The 20,016-nt window shown below is 34.9% G+C and overlaps 2 protein-coding genes across 6 annotated transcripts; one reads left to right on the top strand and one right to left on the bottom strand.

Annotated features, from left to right (window-relative positions):
- Window positions 1-6,521: 6,521 nt before the first annotated feature.
- LOC120140418 (trehalase-like) lies at window positions 6,522-9,695 on the top strand. Its single transcript, XM_039155402.1, has 11 exons — window positions 6,522-7,082; window positions 7,184-7,303; window positions 7,376-7,491; window positions 7,630-7,730; window positions 7,819-7,928; window positions 8,055-8,127; window positions 8,212-8,379; window positions 8,478-8,565; window positions 8,674-8,773; window positions 9,036-9,249; window positions 9,541-9,695. Exons 1-11 carry the CDS (start codon window positions 6,544-6,546, stop codon window positions 9,625-9,627), a joined length of 1,716 nt encoding a protein of 571 aa, XP_039011333.1. The 5' UTR covers window positions 6,522-6,543; the 3' UTR covers window positions 9,628-9,695.
- Window positions 9,696-11,582: 1,887 nt separating this feature from the next.
- Window positions 11,583-18,705, bottom strand: LOC120140470 (serine/threonine-protein kinase BLUS1-like). 5 transcript variants are annotated; one of them, XM_039155453.1, is made up of 21 exons: window positions 18,405-18,704; window positions 17,067-17,321; window positions 16,858-16,982; window positions 16,676-16,720; window positions 16,181-16,262; window positions 15,992-16,060; window positions 15,671-15,841; window positions 15,524-15,589; window positions 15,368-15,436; window positions 15,177-15,245; window positions 14,710-15,047; window positions 13,835-13,968; window positions 13,631-13,725; window positions 13,515-13,553; window positions 13,365-13,424; window positions 12,791-12,889; window positions 12,644-12,695; window positions 12,502-12,557; window positions 12,353-12,417; window positions 12,202-12,253; window positions 11,583-11,845 (listed from the first exon to the last, which is right to left on the bottom strand). In XM_039155453.1, the coding sequence occupies exons 1-21, from the start codon at window positions 18,564-18,566 to the stop codon at window positions 11,777-11,779; spliced, it is 2,172 nt and encodes a 723-aa protein (XP_039011384.1). In that variant the 5' UTR covers window positions 18,567-18,704; the 3' UTR covers window positions 11,583-11,776. The 5 variants fall into 5 exon arrangements, with proteins under 5 accessions (XP_039011384.1, XP_039011385.1, XP_039011386.1 ...); XM_039155454.1 differs by having other exon boundaries at window positions 12,502-12,554; XM_039155455.1 differs by having other exon boundaries at window positions 13,398-13,424.
- Window positions 18,706-20,016: the final 1,311 nt, after the last annotated feature.

Here is a 20,016-nt window from a genome sequence, read left to right as displayed (position 1 = left end):
TCAATTTCTTCTTGCATCGCCATCATCCACAGTGAAGCATCTGAGTTGTTTATTGCCTCCTGGTATGTTGATGGCTCACTGTCCTCTGTTAAAAGGCAATATGCAATATTACCTTCTATAACATAATCTGAGTGCCAATTGGGACGTCTTCTCACACGATCTGATTGACGAGTTGTTGGAGCTTCAGAACTCTCTGGTTCTTGTTCATCATCTGCTGGTTCTGCTTCAGAAGAATCTCCTTGTTCAAACTCTTTTTCCACATGTATCTGAGTAGTCTCTGACTTTTCAGCGCTTTCATCGTCTTCTTTTCTTTGTAGTTTATCTTCTACAAAGATAACATCTCTACTGATGATCACTTTGCGGGCAGTGGGATCCCACAAGCGATACCTTTTTACTCCATCAGCATATCCCAAGAATTTGCATTTCCTGGATTTTGGATCCAACTTTGAAATTTCTTGGGAGTTGTACATCACGTACACTATACTTCCAAATACATGGAGGTTTGAATAATCAGCTGGTTTTCCAGTCCACATCTCATTGGTGTCTTCAGCTCTATTGCAGTTGATGGAGCTCGATTCACCAAATAACAGGCGGTATTGGCTGCTTCTACCCAAAATGATTTTTCTAGGCCTGCATCCCTCAACATTGCTCTTGTTATTTCTAACAAGGTCCTGTTCATCCGCTCTGCCACTCCATTTTGTTGAGGAGTATTCGCCACTGTGAACTGTCTTTTGATGCCTTCTTTCCTGCAAAAGTCATCAAATTCTTCGCTTGTGTATTCTCCTCCATTATCTGTTCTGAAACACTTGATCTTATTTCCAGAATCAAGTTCCACCCGCGCTTTGAAGTTTTTAAAAGTTGAAAACACGTCTGACTTCTTCTTAATATGGTGCACCCAACATCTCCTGGAGTAGTCATCAATAAATAAGACAAAGTATTTTGCTCCGCCTAGGGATGTTACTGGTGCTTGCCATACGTCAGAGTGAACCAATTCTAGAATACTTTTGCCTCTAGAATTTGATGTGTTGAATTTCAACCGGTGCTGCTTACTTGTTATGCAATGCTCACACAAAGTAAGTGATACCTTTGTTAAGCCTGGAAGTAGCTTTTGCTCCACAAGGACTTTCATTCCTTGTTCTGACATGTGTCCAAGTTTCTTATGTCATAGCATTGCAGAATCTGAACTACATGAGGCAACAGAGGCTTCTGCTTCTAGCAATGTCTCTCCCTTCAGCATGTACAAGTTTGCTGCTATTTTTTTTACTTTCAGCACCACAAGCGCTCCACGGAACACCTTCATGATTCCTTTCCGTGTTTCAATCTTGCTTGTATTATTATCCAACAATCCGTATGATAATAAATTTTTCTTTAGGCCTTTCACGTGCCGCACATCTCGAACAACTTTAATTGTTCCATCATACATCTTCAATTTGATGGTTCCCACGCCAATGATCTCTAAGGCATGATCATTGCAACTATACACAGATCCTCCTGAGACAGGTTCATACTGATGGAACCATTCTCTTCTTGAGGTCATGTGATATGTTGCTCCTGAATCAATGAGCCATATATCTGCAAATCTTTTTCTTCCTTCCACGGTGGTTGACGCTTCACAGCATAGTGCATCTCCATCATCTGAAGTGTTTGCGGTATTACCTTGTGGATTGAAGTTTTTATTTAGACTCCAACAATCCTTCTTCAAGTGACCATTCTTTCCACAGTTGTAGCACTTAAAATTCTTCTTGCTCCTCGACTTCGATCTACCATGTTTGTGACTGCTGCTTTGGCCACGTTCTGTTGATCTCCCTCTCATCGTTATCAATGCCTCTGCTTGTTACAGATTTACTTGTCTGTCTTCCTTGTTCTTGCGCCGATTTTCTTCTTGGAGAACAGCAGTTGCAACGTCATCGAAGACTAGACTGGTGACATTACTGTTTGTCAAGTTGATGATGAGTTGATCATACGAATCAGGTAGACTTTGAAGTAGAAGTTCAGCACGTTCTTGTTCTCCTATTGTACATCTTAAGGATGTAAGCTGAGAAAATAACGTGTTCAGTGTGTTTAAGTGCTCCGTCACTGAAGTAGATTCTGGCATACGGAGAGTGTATAATTTCCTCTTAAGGAAAATTTTATTGTGCAACGATGTGGCCTCGTACAATTTGGTGAGATGATCACATATCTCATTAGCTGTCTTCTTTTCCTCGATGCTTGACAATACTTTATCTGCTAATGCTAGATGAAAGTTTGCCATAGCATTCCCGTCCATTTCGATCAATTTGTTGTCATCTGTAAAGTCTACCGGCCTTTCACTGATAGCTGCTAGACATCCGTATTTCCTCAGGATGGCCTTCATCTTCAATTTTCACAATGAGAAATTTCTCCCATTAAATTTTTCAATATCAAATTTCGTTGCCATAGCTTCTATTACGGATAGCTCCCACTATTTCACTATCGTGAATAGTTCTCTGGAACCTTCAAAGAATGGGTAATATCTTCTTACTTTCTTATGTTGGAGGATCCACCTTTTGGTGGCAACCACAAAGACAATAAGCAGATATTACACATTCTAATCTAGCTCGGATACCAATTGTTGCGAAAGACGGCCATCGGATAGAGCAAAATCGCAACTGATAATTTGAGAAACTAAAAATGAAGATAAAAAGAGACACAAAATTTACGTGAAAACCCCCTAAATTAAATAGGGTAAAAACCACGGGCAACGGTAGAAGAATTTCACTATGAGAAAATAGGAATTACAACTTCTCTCAATCTACCAAGGAGAAAACAATGATAATTTTCTCTTGATAAAAAGGAGAAAACAACTCTCAAGAAACTCTCTAAATTCTCTCTAGTATTGGAAGAAAGTTAGAATGCTTTGGGATGGTTTTGAAGCTAAATGAGCTAGAGTATTTATAGTTGAAGCTTAAGGACTAATTAGTAAATACCCTTACCATTGTTGATTTTCAACAAATAGCCAACCCTTTTTGACAAAATTGGTGGCTGCCACTTGTTTATTTTTCAACAGGGAGGAAGGTAATTGGAGACACCGAGTTCAATAAACCTGTCCCGGCACGTTTCGAGGTTGGTTAAAAGCCGCACTGAGCCATGATTGACGGTCTTCTTTCTTCACATTGGGGCTGGAGTCAACAGTTTTGTTGAGACAGAATGGTTAGCTCATACAGCTTTAAACAATCGGAAAATGCAGCCATTTCGCGCTGGTTTCGGCACTTGGGAGCCAATGAATGCATGTTGGTTTGGGCATGAATGGCACGCTCTAAGGCCAGCTGCATGGAGATCACTTTAAGGAAATCGACCTCATCTTTGATCCATATATTTGTTTTTATCATTGCTCAAATAATACTCGCACGGCACTGGGTTCGGAGTTTGGCCGCACCACCATCTCACATCGTTGCTCCTATACCCTGACACAACATGTGAAACAAAACAAGAAACAACGAAGAGCGCTATGAAGATTTAAGGATGCGTTAATGCCATGAATGATGCTTCTATTTTACAACTCTCCTCTTTTTTCTCTCTTATACAACGCCAAGAAACTGCAACTAACATTTATAGGTCCATTATATTGATTTGATAAGTTTTTTATCTTCATTAAATGCAAATATATACGTACATATTTATCATATAATTCTTTCATCAATCAAAGTCTATTTATCTTATTTTTGTATCATCAAATCTGATTAGATCGTATTTTATCTTCATGTCACCAAATATGATTAGATGAAGATCAAAACCTATTAATCATACTTGAATCCCTTAATGCCCATTTACGTAAACCCATTGAACCGTTAAGCATCCAAATTTATTACCCACTAAGCTAATATGCACATATTTATCATGTTGGTCCAATCTCGTCTAAACCCAATCCATGTCCGTTTTATAACTCAAATAAACCTTATTTAGATGAAAATGATTGAGCCAATTGATCAACTTCTTAAAACTTAGGACATGTTTGTTTCATAGAAAACAAATTTCGTAAAACAATTTTTGTAAAATGAATTATATTTTTAGAAAAATAATTTGTGGTAATTATTTTATGAGGATGATACTTTGTAAACCCTTTTCCACTTGTTAGTAATTATTTTAAAAAAATTATTTATTATAAATATCGAATATAATAAATAATATTATTTATTAGAATATTATGATAATTTATTTAATATTATTATAAAATAATATTTCTGCAATAAATAATATAATTTATTATATATTACTAAAATAAGAATATAATATCATAATATTAATATAATAAAATTAAATATATTACAACATTGAAAATATAATATAATATAATATTATTAAAATTATTAATAATTAATATTTTATTAAATTGCTACTAAAATTATACATTGATGTTAAATACATAAAATGATACTAGAATTAAATATATTTTTATAACATCGAAAAATGACTTACGAAAAATTAAACTGAAATTTTATTGACCAAGAAAATGAATTACATTGATCATATATTTTCCATCAACCAAACACTGGAAAACTAGGGAATTTTTTTTAAATAATTATAGTGAAACAAACATAATCTTAAAGACAAAATTATGGCTTATTGGGAGAAATAAAATTCTGACTAATTCGGAAAGGAAGCGAAGACATATGACGTTGGATGAGAGATGCCCTATGTGTGGATACGAAATTGAAGACATCAATCACACTATGAGATTTTGCCCTAAAGCTTTGACTATTTGGGCAAAAGTTATTGATAACAAGAATATGGATCAGTACCTGAGAAAGAATATGGAGGAATGGATTATAGAGAACCTTGAAATCACTCAATCTCCTACTTCAAGAACGGAAAATTGGCCTACCTTCTTCAGCTCCATTATATGGTATATCTGGAAAAGAAGAAATCAGTATGTGTTTGATTCTGAAATGGTTGAAAGAGAATCAATCATACAGCAAGCAGATAGACTTACCCAGTAGATTAATAACTCCGAAACACTGAACTCTGGAAATAATCGAACTAGAAGGAATACTGATTATAATTGGAAAAAACTAGAGAATGGCTACTGTAAAATTAATACAGATGGATCCAGAAATCAAAACAATGGAGACGCGATGTGTGGAGCAGTCGCTAGGGATTACAATGGGGACTGGCTATGGGGAGTTGGCAAAAGAATCAGAAGATGTACACTACTGGAAGCGGAACTGTGGGGAATTCATGAAGGGACAGCGTGGATGAGAGGTGAAAGGAAAGTTATTGTGGAATCAGATAGCAAGGAAGCAGTGAACCTGATAAAGAACAAATCTATAGATCACAGACAGTTAACAATCCTTCAACATATTGAGATTCTACTCAAAAGAAACTGGATAGTGGAGATTGAGAACGTACCAAGGGAGGCCAACCGCGCTGCTGATTTCATCGCCAAACAAATGAAGATCCAACAGGAGGAGAATAAATTTCTGTGTATTTGCCCTAAGGAAGCTGAAGAGATTATTCTAGATGATAAAACGAGCACCTAAGAGGCCATTATCCTGTACTCAACTAAAAAAAAGATAAAATTATGAATAGTTTAAAATAAATGTAAAAATTTGTCAATTTTAATAAAATAAAGTAATCAAATTGATGGAGGGAAAAAAACTTGAAGAATCCAATATGTACTTAAAGTTGTAATAAACAAATGACAAGTACTATATTTTACTAAAATCTCTGATTTACAATTTACTAAAATCTCTGATTTACAATTTACAGCCACGAATTATGGTCGTCGTTTTCCAACAAAACAAAGAAGTATTCCTTTGTAAACATTTTAATTCACTAAAATGTCACGTTCTAGTCCCACATTAACCATTAATCTAATTCATTCCTATTACAAAGTGAATATTTATATTAATCTGCATCAATCCGAGTCATTTTATCTTATTTTTATATCATTAAATCTGAATAGCTTGTATATTATCTTCATATCATCTTATCTTATCTTCATGTTATCAAACATGATTAGATCATTAGATTAAGATCGAGATCTATTTATCAAAACTCTTAAAATTCATCTACATTAACCCATTGAATGTTAAACAGCCAAATTAATTATTCGTTAAGCTAATATGTACATATTTATACCGTTCATCTAATCGGATCTAAGTCCAATCCAAACTCATTTTACAACTGAAATAAATTTTATTTGCATAAAAATTATTGAACTAACTTATCAACTTCATAAAATTTAAAGATAAAAATATTGAAAAAATTAAAATAAATGCATTTTTTTAATTTTAATAAAATAAGATAATGAAATGTTCGATTGTACTTTTATATTTAGAACTGTTGGCGGAGGGAATAAAACCATGTAGAGTTCAACCCGCAACGTACTGCCCAGAATCATCGTCAAACCAGCCGCAAATCATGGTCGTCGTTTTCCAACAAAACAAAGAATGATTCCTTTTTAAACATTTTAATACACTAAAATGTCACGTTCTAGCTCCTCATTAAATAATAAATAGTAATACTTTCCATTAATCTTCTTCATTCCTAGTACAAAGTGAATATCTACTTTCACAGACCTCTCCAATGGCTGCTAATAACTCGATTATAGCTCCTTTCTCATGTAGTAAAGGCTCACGGCCTGTGATTCCAACGACCCCTTTACTCACTTTCCTCGAACGTGTCCAAGAAACGGCTTTCCAAACTTATGGGAGATCAAATTTTGATCCCAAAAACTACGTCGACTTGTCGTTGAAGTTCGACCTTTCAAGCACAGTGGAGGCGTTCGATCAAATTCCCAAGACAGAAAATGGGTTAATCTCGGTTAAGGATTTCGAAGGGTTTATAGGAAAATGGTTTAAGAGTGCAGGGGAAGACCTTGTGTATGCCGAGCCGGTGGATTTTGAACCCGAGCCTCGTGGGTTTTTGCCCCAGGTGGAGAACAGTGAGGTGAGAGCTTGGGCATTAGAGGTGCATGGTTTGTGGAAAGAACTGAGTAGGAAAGTTTCCGACTCGGTTCATGATAAACCCGAGTTGCATACTTTGCTTCCACTGTCGGAGCCTGGCATGATCGCTGGTTCCCGGTTCAGGGAGGTTTATTATTGGGATTCTTACTGGGTTTTAAGGTCAGTTTTGATTAAATGTTTTTAATTATGCTTCATAGATATCGAAATCCGGAATTTAAGTAACGTTCACAATATCCGTAACTGCGATAAACATGATGCAGAGGGCTGCTGGCAAGCAAAATGTACGAGACTGCGAAATCTATAGTTACTAATCTCATTTCGTTGCTAGATACATATGGTTATGTACTTAATGGTGCGAGAGCCTATTATACGAATAGGAGGTAATGCTTTCGTTGATAAAAATGATACCTTTTCATGCAAGAATTTACAAGCTTCAGGTACTTTTTCTGCAGCCAGCCTCCACTCTTGAGTGCAATGGTTTATGAGATATACAATAAGACTGGTGATTTAGATTTGGTGAGGAAGGCTCTCCCGCCATTGCTTAAAGAGTATCAGTTTTGGAATTCAGGTATACTCATTTCTCCGATGACCAATTTCTTGCTTGTTCCAACTTTCCCTGAACAGAGAATTTATGTTATACAACATTCTCTCATCCTTCAATCTTTCATCATTTTGAGTTTTTTTGAGTTTTACAATGATGTTGTAGAAATTCATACTTCGATCGTCCATGATGCTGAGAATCGTAATCACTTTGTGAATCGGTATTATGCGATGTGGAACAAACCCAGGCCTGAAGCTTCAGCTATTGTGTGTTCTTGTTTGCAACTTCCTTACTAATATTTTCATGTATGTATTGAAGGAATTTACCTTTTTTTTAACTTGATCAATGTATCAGGATAGACGATTTGCTTCCAAGTTATTGAATGTTGATGAGAAACAACAATTTTACCGAGAGGTTGCTTCAACTGCCGAATCCGGATGGGATTTCAGCTCAAGATGGATGAGGTTATACAAATTATACTTATATTATCAATTCGGTTAACTAAAGCTATGATGCTTTGTTATTCTGATTCAAGTTTGAGTGTCGGGTAGTTAAAAGTTAAATAATCGAAATCGTATTCCCTGATACAGGAATCCTTCTGACTTTACAACATTAACCACAACAACAATTTTACCTGTCGATTTAAATATATTCATACTGAAGGTATGCCAGAACTTCACTTTTGAGCAACTCCACGGATCATAACTCCATGGATTTATTACAAGCGCTGTTCATGTCTTGATATAGATGGAACTTGACATCGCCTTGTTTGCAAAACTTGTTGGAGAGAATGCCATTGCTGAGGAATTCCTCAGAGCTTCTCAGACAAGAAAGAAGGCGGTTGACTTTGTTTTTTGGAACGAAAACATGGGACAGTGGCTGGATTATTGGCTTAACAATGGTGCTGAATCCAAGGTTTGCGTCCGAATTTTCCGTAGTTTGTACGATGATATCAAACAGTTTTAACATTCTCTTAAGTTTTTTAGTGTTGTTCTTCTATCGATCTCCTTCAGGAACCTCATACATGGGAAGCTCAGAATCAGAACAAGAATGTGTTTGCTTCAAACTTTGTTCCCTTGTGGGTAGATTTGTTCAACTCAGGTTCGTAATTCTTGAAAGCAACAGGGAATACTCAAATGGTAGAATTACAGAAATTTTCATTTTGCTTCATAAATGGAAGAAAACTAAAGAATCTTTTGGTAAATGCAGATGCTTCTCTGGTAGAGAAGGTGATGAGAAGTCTTCAAAGTTCAGGCCTGCTTTGTGCTGCTGGAATTGCTACCTCTTTGACAAGTTCAGGACACCAATGGTTGGCATATCATTTCACTTAACATTACTTAAGATTCCAAAATTATTTTTTACCCAAAAATTCCTTTTCAAACACAGATAGAGAAAGCAATTTGACTCGAAACACAATACTAAATAGATTTAGATGGGATTGTTAAATATGACTGCTTATTTTTCTAAAAACTTTTATATATTTAGAATGTTATCGTTTTTAAAAGATTATATCTTTATACTTATATCTAAATATGTATTAATGTTGGGAGGAAAAACTAAAATGTGTACAGGGACTACCCGAATGGTTGGGCTCCGATGCAGCACATGATAGTTGAAGGTTTGTCAAGATCTGCATCAACAGAAGCAAGAAAGCTAGCGAAAGACATTGCTGAAAGATGGATCAGAGCCAACTACATTGCCTACAAGAAAACAGGAAAGATGCATGAGAAATATAACGTGGAAAAGTGTGGCGAATATGGCGGTGGTGGCAATTATAAACCCCAGGTATTATACATGTCTCATTCTTATAATGATATGTGTTGTTCAGATTTAGTGGCAAATTTGATCGGATACAGATATATGATCATATTATCATACTCATGTCGGATGGATCGAGAGGACGAGTGGGGGCAGTTGCCTCCTAAAAATTCAAAATTACCATATGTTTTAGATTTTTTTATGTAATATTGAAAATTTGTTTTCGTCCCCTAACATAAAATTCTGCATTGATCTCTATCCATATGTGTGTCAGATAAATAATTTGAGTCTGATTTTTCGGTGATGTTGTAAATGCAGACGGGTTTCGGGTGGTCGAATGGAGTAGTGTTGACATTCTTGGAGGAATTTGGATGGCCGGAAGATAAAAAAATAGAATGCAACTAATCTTTCGAAATAGGTTTCGTTCATAGAACAACAATATATTTGATGTTCGGGTACTTTTCCAACTTTGTTGTGAGTATAAAATAATAGTTGTTGAACGATCAGATCGAACCTCTTCATTTGCTTTGAATATTATTAATTTGATTTTCCTTTATTAAATAATAGTTCTTCAAAGAATTCCAACCTTTGTGGAATTAGCTAAACGTGGTTTTCCGTACTTGGAGTCTGCTGTTTGTGTTTTGTGCCATTAGGATTTTGAGTCGATTAATCATCTTTTTTGCCATTGTAAGGTTGTGTGGAGAGTCTGGCAGAGATGGTGTGGGATGCGGAATCTCAACCTTGTTGTTCCAGATAACGTTAAGTCTCTGCTTATCGTGTGGAATAGCCAACCGCTCCATAGCTCTTTTAAGTTAATATGGAAATTGTTTTTTTTGGGTTTATTTGGACTGTTTGGATATGTAGAAATGATGTTGCATTCAATGGTAGATCTTGCGATGGAGATAGATTGTTTGAGGCGGCTCTATTGTCGATCAATTTTTGGTGTAGGAATAAATGGCCTTCGGTATTTCTATCGGTCCTTGATTTTGTGAGATGCCCCAATGGTGTTTCTATCAGGTTTCAGTAGAGCAGTTGGTTTGGTCTCTGTAGAGATTCTTGTTGGAAGTTGCCATATCTGCTGCTCAGTTTTCTTCTTTCTGCTTTTTTCTCTTTATCTGAAGCTAGTGTTTATCTGTTTGAATCTTTCGGGTCTCGGTTTTGCTGGTGAGATGTCATGGTGTAGTGTAGGGCCTATGGATTTTATGTTGGATTTTGTGTGGATGTGTCCTTGTCCCCTGCCATCATTCCCCCGTTTGCTTTATTTGCTGATTCTGTAGACAGTGTGTATTGGTTGGTAGGCCTTCGGCTGTTGTTCATGTTGTGGAATGGCAGGCGTTGTTTCGATGATGGAGCAGTTGCTTGTTGAGGCATGAGCGACAGTAGTTGGCGGTGGGTGAAGGTTTTTGCAGTGCTGAAATTTCTGCATATTAATGACTATGTTTGGGTGTTTATTCTTGGTGGAAAATGGTTGAGTTAGGTTACTTTGTCAGAAGGCTGTCCAGGGCGGTTGTGCCCATCGTATGTTTTGTGTTAATCTTTGGGCGTTTTATCTTGGGGTTTTGCGTTGGTTTGGCTGTTTGTGGGGGTATCTATCCGAGCTCGAGATGATTATTGTACTGATATCAATATGGCGTGTGTTCTTTTCTTCCACTTAGAATTAGAAAGATTTTTTTATTAAGACCCGTATTATTTCTTCTAATTTTATACTTATCAATTAATAAAAGCATACAAAACATTCTTTTTCAAAAAAATAATATTTTTTCCTAATAAAACATCACAACCGACAAAGTGCTTGAGGTGTGCTTGGAGATGAAAACAATCGATAAATTATGGTTTGTTCCGGTTTGATAAAATTACTTTTAAAAAAAATGAATTTCGAAGTAAATTGAATCAATTTTTTGTTAAATTTTTTTAGTCATGTTCTACTTAGGTAAGTAAAACTTTCCTGCAACGTTATGATATATTTATTAAAATATTATTACATTTACAATTTTGTTAATAAAAAATTTAAAATAAGATACACCATTTTTATTTTTAGTTTTGAATGGAGATACACCATATTTAAGTTTGAGCCAAATTGAGAACAAATTGAATTATATTTAAATCGATATAATATGGTTTATAAATTACCACTGAATTAATCCAACCTCCAGCGGGATAATAAATTAGAAAATATTAATTAGTAAATATGAAATCCTAAACAATTTTATATTTCAAATTTTTCAACAAGGCATAATAATAATAATAATAATAATTTATACAGAAAAAAACTACCCATATATTTTTTGATAAGAAAAAAAAACTACCCATATATATATAGAAGTAAAACATCCTATTCATATATCCATAATAGTTGCTTATTCATTAATGAAGTGTGTATATATATCGATTTGGCCCTAAAGAAATTCTCCGGATAATGTCTCCGATGGAACCATTAGGCAAAAGAATGGTGAAATCGCAGCAGTTTTAATCTGAACTGGCATGATTTACATCTTTTGCACCGATTATATAGAATTGGGGAGTTCACTTTACCGGTAATCGAGTTTTACAGCTTTCATGCATCTGCTTCTCTTCTAATCCCGTTCTCTTCCGCACCAGACACGAACCTTAGTTGTTGCTGCAACTGCATGATGATAGTAAAATCATCAGAGCAAAAATATAAAAGAAGGTTACAGACTACATTACTCGAACCTGCGTGTCAGTGTCGGGACATGTGCATGTGTTTGATATAGGTATATTCAATTAGTTTTATTTTGAGGGATCTTAAAGGATTATATCCCATGTCCATGTTCCAAAATATGTCGGCCACTAGTACTTGAAGATAAATAAATTGTCAGAGTAACATATCGAATTGATGAATCAAGAATCGAGCTAGGGGGTTGTTTAAACCTAGGACAAGAATAGACATAACAATGGAATAAAGTAGAGAATTGTAACCATTGCAAATGTAATCATATAAAAGCCGGTAAAGAAACTCACTTGATCATGTTTCAACTTTTCAGCAGTCAGTTCATCACTCAAATTCATCATTCTGCAGAAAAGGTTTTAAGGGAGTGTGTCAGAAGAAAGTGAGATATATATAGGGTAGAAAGCATGGTAGAACTACTTTGCATCGATTTAGAAGACAAACCTAGATTGAAGCTCAGAGATCTTGCCAAGCAGTAAACGCTCCCGCTCGGAAGCTGCTGTTTCAGCCTATTGAAAAATAAGATCCAATAAGTGAAGAAAGAATAGCCCACAAGAAATTAGTGATCATAAACATAGATAAAAGGTTCTTACATTTCCATTGCTTTCAAAACGAGGTAGAGGAGGCAACTTTCCGTTTTGTGAGGCTGCTAAACGAGAAAAACGGATCACTTTACTAATAAGCAGTGTATTTACTAATCTAAACAGGTGTGACGGAAAGACCACTTTCACTGACCATCTACAACCTCAGTGGACTGTAAGGTATTCAACAAATTCACGATAAGATCCTAGCATTCAAAAAGAATCCCAGTGAGAACATCATTAATCATAACGCAAACAGATGTTCTATCACCAAATTATTGTCCCATGTTCAAGACTTTACCTGTTGAAGCGAAGTCTGCTGAAAAAGATTCTGAAGGTGAGTCATAACAATTGATACAGGCACATTTCCATTGGTTTCCTTGGGGGGATGATTGGTAGGCTGAAAAACAGGGGGAAATGATCAACTAATAAGCAAACAACTTTTATATGGGGTGCAGTGGCATACAAAGCAGGTTAACATGTTCCACTACCAGCTAGATGGAGCCAAAAATAAGATGAAATGAATTTATATTTGTTCTGTATAATGTGTGGTTTTGAAGTTATTACAAACAGGTATTACCCTTTTTTTGCATGTATCGTTATCAGTTTTGGTACCATACAGCTCATTATAACATGAATAATCATAGAGAACAAATTCAGTTGCGTGAGGCAAGTTTTTTGTGTTTTTCAGAAGGTGTGTGCCGCTGCGGCACTTCTTATTTTGTGGCACACCATATTAACCGGGCACACACCTTAAGACTAGATCTTGCATTTATAAGAGATCCTTAAGCTTCAAGATGTAAGGTGTTACAATAAAATGAAATAATACATAAATTCCCAATCAATTATGTTAATAGCAAAAAGAGTGCACAGACCACTTGTTTGGATTCAAATTTCCAGTCACCTACGCTAGCAGACTTTCTGAGAGGTGAAGTCTGAAACACGAAAAGAAACAGAGCGACCAATAAGAAGTTGCCAATTAGCACAGTGAATAGAAGGATATTAAGGAAAGGGCAACAACCCACCTGTGAAGATCGGCGTGAAACCGTAGTTAAAGGAATATCCTGAGCAACATTATTTGGTTAGTAAAGTTGCACAGAGAAATATAGCATTAAAATTGCCTTAAAAAATGGAACCTTACCTTTACAAGATCTAAATTTTCTGATGTTACTGAAAAACGACCTTTGATTTGCACCAGATTAGCCTTTGATTTTTCATCCAAAGAATCCCTAAACCCTGTTAAAGGAGAAAAAGGATTCTACAATATTTATCCAAAAAAGTGGCCAATGGTGGTGATACTAATGATAAAAACAAACAAGGATTCTAAATGTCATGACTTTGTTACCTCCTGATGATTTAATAGGAGCTGACAAGCTGTTTGCAGATGCTCGAGTAGGAAGCATCAATGGACCACTAAAGCTTGGTGCTTTACGAACTTGGCAAACTTTTTCACCAGCCAGTAAATTTTCATTTTCAAGCCTGATCATTAGCAGACCGTTAGCTCAAAATCTACAATTTGTACTTACATCTCTGATGATATAAAAATTATTTACTCAAGGTAAAATAGGTAAGAGATTGATAACATATGTGAACACATAAGCTGTAAATCATTTTCTTACTCATCCTTCTAATTCCCAAATATAGAAAGACCAAAGCAATAACACAAGAAACTATATTAAAAGATGTATATATGCAGGTAACCAATAAGTCATAACCAAATGCTCTGTGGAATCAACTCAAAGCACATTAGAGTGAAGACTTGTGAGATTGTCGCCTATACTTTGTTTTATTGGAGTGTGTATGGCAAAGAACTAAAAATAGCCCATAGCAGCAGTACATTTTTATGACCGCTTTGCTTTTCACTACCCCAACATTTGAACCATGTTAAATTAAAATATGATTCAACGGAAAAAGCAAAAAACGTGAGTAAAATTAAGCGGCAAAGAATTAATCTATTCTAAATCACAGAAGGCAAGATCTACTTTATGTTTGGTAGTTAAAATGATGATAATTTTCTACAGCCATCATATAGCAAATTGAGCCCCCTCCCCATATGTTGTAGTCTCTGTTAAACAGCGGTTTGAACCAAATGTGCTACACTTATGTGTAAACATCGTCAGGTAAGAATTAATTGGTGGGGTAAAAAAGGTTGAAGATCACTTAATAAACCCATAAAAGGAAGACAAAAATGGCCTAAACCTACTATGAACCATGACTGACCTTTCAGAGTTACGAACCCGATCTGAAGATGAATGATTAGGAACAGCGCCAGGTGTAAGTGGCCCACTTTGGGTTTGCCTAGGTTTCACTGTTTTAGCCCTGGTCAAAACAATATCCTTTTCTGAAGTTGACGCCATGACATCAGTGTTTGATCCATCTTTCCTCAAATCCTTCTCCTGGAAGCTGGCTTCAACTATATTACATTCCACATTCTTTCCCGTTCCATTCAAGCAATCAGACTGTGATAAGTCAACACTCCTTGGTTCTCCAATTTCAACCTGAGCTACTTCCCTATTTAAATTCAGGTTTCTTGAACTAGATTCACAATAAGCTGCACCCTGTCGAACAACACCAAAAACCAATTAACATAGTTTGCTAAAAAGGAAAAAAAGGAAGAAATAGATTTCTTGCTTGATAACAAAAAGTATAATTTTAACCATTCCAAGATACGCATCACAACTGCTGACCTTATGACCAAGGCTTGTTTTCATGCTTTCGTCATCTTTGCACTCTTGAATATCATCATCATCACGCACCTTAGCATGGTGAAAAATGGATGAAATCCGAGTTATTGGTGAACAAGCAAAGAAATTACTTCCAATACTATCTTCTGCATTAAAATCTTTTTATTAAAGGTTAAAACTAAAAATTGGCCTACCAGAGATGCTTGTGCTTTCAAATCCTCAATATCAAAATTCCACGCGCTAACTCCTCTTTGGTACTCACTCTGACAAGCACCAGATATATTATTAGAAGAAAAAAAAAGGTAAATCTGATTTAAGATAAAAATTATGTCCATTTGATAGTATCTAACCTGTGATAAAGCTTCTTGTTCTGCTGAAGGCATTTTCTTTAGAGCTAGTTGTGCAGCATCTTTAATCTGTGATAAAAAGAAAAACATTAGACAAATACTGTGGAAACTTGAAGCAAACACCCGCACTGTGGCATTGTGATCACTAACCTGAAGGGCTTTTACACGATTCCAAAGTGGTGGCAGATCAGCAAATAGTTTCTTCACAGAAAGCTCAGGAGGCTTTGCATGCTTGAAAAAGGAGTGTTTTAATAATTTCTCTGCTGTTGGCCTCTTTGTTTGATCTTTAACCAGGCACATTGCCACCATTTCTTTAAAAGACTGATCACAACTGGAAGTCATTTAATTAGAAATTTGCTATGACAACTAAGCAATTGCAAAATACCATTAGCACCAATTAATGTTTAATTTGCATAATGAAAAGTAACATGTCTGCCACAGTGATAATTCAGACAGAAAGAATAGCAGTACCTTAGAGAACTTTTTATCACGATCATAATCTAGTCCTGGTGGAGCATTTTGTATGGTCATCAGGAGAACCTGTTTTTGTTAGAAAGAGAAGTTGTAAAACAAAACCATTCGTTAAGAAACCATGTTACAAACACTCATTGTGCAGCTTTTATATAACTTCTGGTTATGTTTTCAACAGGGATTTAATACCTTCATTGGTGGATATTTCGAAAAAGGTGCATGACCATGAGCCAACTCCAGTGCCGTTATGCCAAATGACCATATATCAGCCCTTCGCAAAAAAAATGCAATCTTTTAAAGAAATTACAAAATTGACATGGAAAACAAAATGCACCAAAAGATACTTCAACTCATTATGCACCCAAGCCAAGCTTAATATCCATTGACATTTACTATAACCAGTCTCACATAAAGTACCATTTGAATATTTAAGCATTGCAATGTAAATGCAAATTGGCAATTCTAAAAGCGTAGATACTTTAATAATAAGCCATGACGTGCGGAAGAAGAGAAATTTTGGGTTTTGGAACAAATATATCACTCAAACCAAATCATAAGACCCTGTCAATTCAAACACATAGATTACCAAGCCTACTGAACCATGTATGGTAATTATATGTATTTAAGCAAAATTACAAGGCCTTAAATACTTTTCAGAGTATTAAACACAGATTAAGAACTGACTTGGAGTTATATCCACTTCCAGGCTGCAAGACCTCTGGTGCCATCCTGCAAAAAGCAAATATAAATTGGAATCTCAAATCATGGAAATTCAAAAAGGAAAAACAAACCTATCAGTGGCATCATAGCAGGAGAGGTGCCAAATAGAGACAACTACTGGACAGATTTTGACAAAGATTGCTCACCAGCAAGGAGTCCCAACAAAGGTGTTTCTAGAACGCTGTCTATCTCCTGAATCAAACATGCAAGCTGAAACACCAAAGTCAGCAAGCTTTATTGTGCCATTGTTATCAAGCAGTATGTTTCCAGCCTGTAATGACGATTAAAAAGCTCAGTTCAAAGGAGTGACAAATAAATTTGGATAGAATAATGTGAACTCAAATTGTGCACTGACCTTAACATCCCTATGAATGTGTCCTTGTCGATGAAGATAATCCAAAGCCTTAAGAGTTTCTTTCAGGATAGAACCAATAGCAGGCTCTTCGAAACCGTCAGGATAAGCTATCTTCATGAGGTGCAAACAGGAACCCTCTGACATGAAGGGCATGACTACCCAAAGGTTACTGTCAACTACAAAAGAACAATATGCCCGAATAACATTTGGGTGATCAATCAAACTCATTGTTTGAGCTTCCCTTCGTATGTCATCCTGCAAAAAAGCATTAGCAGTCAAGACAGCCACTCAAGAACAAGAGGTTACAAAAAAGAGAAGTTATCCACTAACATAACGAGTAGAAAATATAGTGCTATACTATACCGCACATGATACATCAAATGTATAACTTGTTCGGCAATGATCTACAGTAATGAGACAGACAAACATACCAGAAGTTTAGTATAGATGAACTCGAGTTAAGGCCCAGATTTGACATAAGAGCAGAATAGGGTAAGGAAAAAGGTAGGTGTAGAGACTAGTACTGTGCTGTCTCCCTTGTTTAGAAAACATTTTAAACATACAAGTTTAATCTCGACACTAGCAAGTAAAAACTTTTAAATCTCTTTTACTCTAATTGGAATAAACCTCACTGATCTCCCAACCCTTTCTTTAGTTGAGTAGCAAAAATCATATTCATATGTGAACATAATCATCTCCTTGGTGTATCAAGTGAACAGTAATTTAATTTCATATGTAATCCCAACTTAAAGAAGGTTTTTCCAAAACAAAGTAGACAAAAAGATCACATGGAACAACTGGTGCTACCATTGCAAAGTATAAGTAACCATGGAATGTTGATGGACTATCTTTAGTAGACACAGTAGCAAGGGCAATACAGCACAAAAATACCTCAACAAAATTAACGGCATGGAAGCTAAAAATAAACCCTCCTATTTATATGGTATCATATGGAATAACACTAAATTGACTTTTCTTGCTTCCTCATACAAAAATAAAAAGAACCTTCAACATTAAGCGATTTAATACCAGGCATTATCTAGAAGACTAGAACAATAGAAACAATTTAATACACAAAAAAAGAAGGGAAAAAAAGCTTAAATTGAATCGTCGCTCAAAAATTAATAACTATGAATTAAAAGTTATTAAAAAAACAATTTTCAATCATAAAAAATAAAGAATCTCTGAAATCTATCAAATTCGATGACAAACAATCAGCGAAATCAACAATCAAATCAATTCTAATCATAATGAATTGAAATTAAATCAACTTACAGACATTTATCTGACTAGAAACAGTCAAAGTAAAGAACAAAAAAGGAAAAAGAGAAGACGAACCAGATTACTATTACAGCGATCGAGATCCAAGCACTTAACAGCTACGAAGTCGTTGAGAGGAAGGTAGATCGCCCTATAAACAGTAGCACTGGCGCCATAACCAACCTCTTCCAAGAGCTTGTAATCGCTAGGATTCGCCGAGTAACTACGGCTTCCTCCCATTCTCCGCGAGCCCTAAAAAACCTTAAACTGACAACGTAGTAACCAAACCAAAAACCGTCTAGAAATCGCCAGCCAAAGCTTCCGGCGGAGAAATTGAAGTAAAAATGAATTATCGTGAGAAAATAAAACAACGACGCGTCTTGGTGAAATGTTTGTTTTGATCCGTTGACCGCCAAAAGCAGCGAATATAGAGGGAACTAGTCTGAGCCTTTGCGAGAAGAGAGAGAGAACCGGTGTGGGGAGCGTGCTGACGTGGCTGTTTGCTGCTAGGTGGTTGGAATCCTGACACGTGGATCAGATGCTTTCGTTTTATGTATGAATTTATTTATCATTTATTATGGCCTAGATATGAATTTCATCCCTTTATTTTACAAAAATAAAATCATTGGTCTCTCTGTTTTAGTTTATAAGTATTTGATCTTCTCATTTTACAAAATTTAAAAAATTAGTTCAAATGGGTAAAACTATTTATATGTAATGAATTAAAAATATAATAATTTAATAAATTATAGGTAAAAATTACTACTAATATATTAATTTCTCGATTTTTATAAACTAAAGAGATGAAATTTATAATTAAATTTTTATTTTACTTTATTAGATTTTGATATGTTGGCGGTGATTTTATTTCTATATTTGTATGCATAATTTATTTTTTTAGTAATGGGTCTTTCTATAAAGATGTAAATCCGTGAATTTATATAATATTTTGATATTATATAAATATAATTGGATTCTCTGATTTTATTCTCCAAGAATTTAGGAATGCAATAATTTCTTACCATGAAGATAAACAAAGTTAAGATCATGATTCCTCACTGATAAGGAAAAAATAAATAAAGTATTTTTATATAATTATTAATATTAAATTTATTGATCGACTATCCTAAATTGAGTGATATAAAAATTTATTATAAGAATGATTTTTTCAATTTAATTATCTATATTCATAACCTCATTATTTTAATTTCAGATATCACTTAAAATATTTATTGTCACATATTGTTAAACTAAACGATAATTGATTAAAAAATACAAAATATTTCTATACAATACTATAGGAATGATCATGAGTCGAGTATAAGATTGTTTGTCTATGTGAATCTAACCCAAATATAATAACCCTCCACTAACCCTACTTGAATTTGAAGAAGTTTCACCCAACCTCAAATCAACCCAGTTTTTTAAATAAAAACTTATATCTAATAGATAAAAATATATAAACCAAATTTTTATTTCTATTAGATAAAACAAAAACCTAATTAAAAATATAGATAAGCTATAATAATAATTATTCATAAATATATAGAAATCAATTATATTATTATTTTTCGAATGGAATATTTTTCACTTCAAATCCAAACTCAACTTTATTCTTTAAAAATTTCATCCAAACCCAAATCTAATTTTGTTAAAAAAAATATAGTCAATCAATCAGGTCGAAACTCTT

Source organism: Hibiscus syriacus, unplaced genomic scaffold (assembly GCF_006381635.1).
Source record: "Hibiscus syriacus cultivar Baekdansim isolate YM2019G1 unplaced genomic scaffold, ASM638163v2 tig00110785_pilon, whole genome shotgun sequence".
Classification (NCBI taxonomy): Eukaryota; Viridiplantae; Streptophyta; class Magnoliopsida; order Malvales; family Malvaceae; genus Hibiscus; species Hibiscus syriacus.
Note: the sequence above shows the minus strand (reverse complement) of the source record. Positions and strands in the feature narration are given on the sequence as shown.

What these genes read in the sequence shown, in the direction of transcription:
- LOC120140470 (XM_039155453.1), bottom strand. Translation starts at nt 18,566, where the DNA reads ATGGGAGGAAGCCGTAGTTACTCGGCGAATCCTAGCGATTACAAGCTC. An exon ending in ACATTCATAGGGATGTTAAG is followed by an intron (nt 16,983 to 17,066) that starts GTCAGTGCACAA and finishes TCGTCATTACAG; the next exon opens with GCTGGAAACATACTGCTTGA. An exon ending in TTTGTTGGGACTCCTTGCTG is followed by an intron (nt 16,721 to 16,857) that starts GTGAGCAATCTT and finishes TGCTTTTTGCAG; the next exon opens with GATGGCACCAGAGGTCTTGC.
- LOC120140418 (XM_039155402.1), top strand. Translation starts at nt 6,544, where the DNA reads ATGGCTGCTAATAACTCGATTATAGCTCCTTTCTCATGTAGTAAAGGC. An exon ending in GATTCTTACTGGGTTTTAAG is followed by an intron (nt 7,083 to 7,183) that starts GTCAGTTTTGAT and finishes AACATGATGCAG; the next exon opens with AGGGCTGCTGGCAAGCAAAA. An exon ending in GCCTATTATACGAATAGGAG is followed by an intron (nt 7,304 to 7,375) that starts GTAATGCTTTCG and finishes CTTTTTCTGCAG; the next exon opens with CCAGCCTCCACTCTTGAGTG.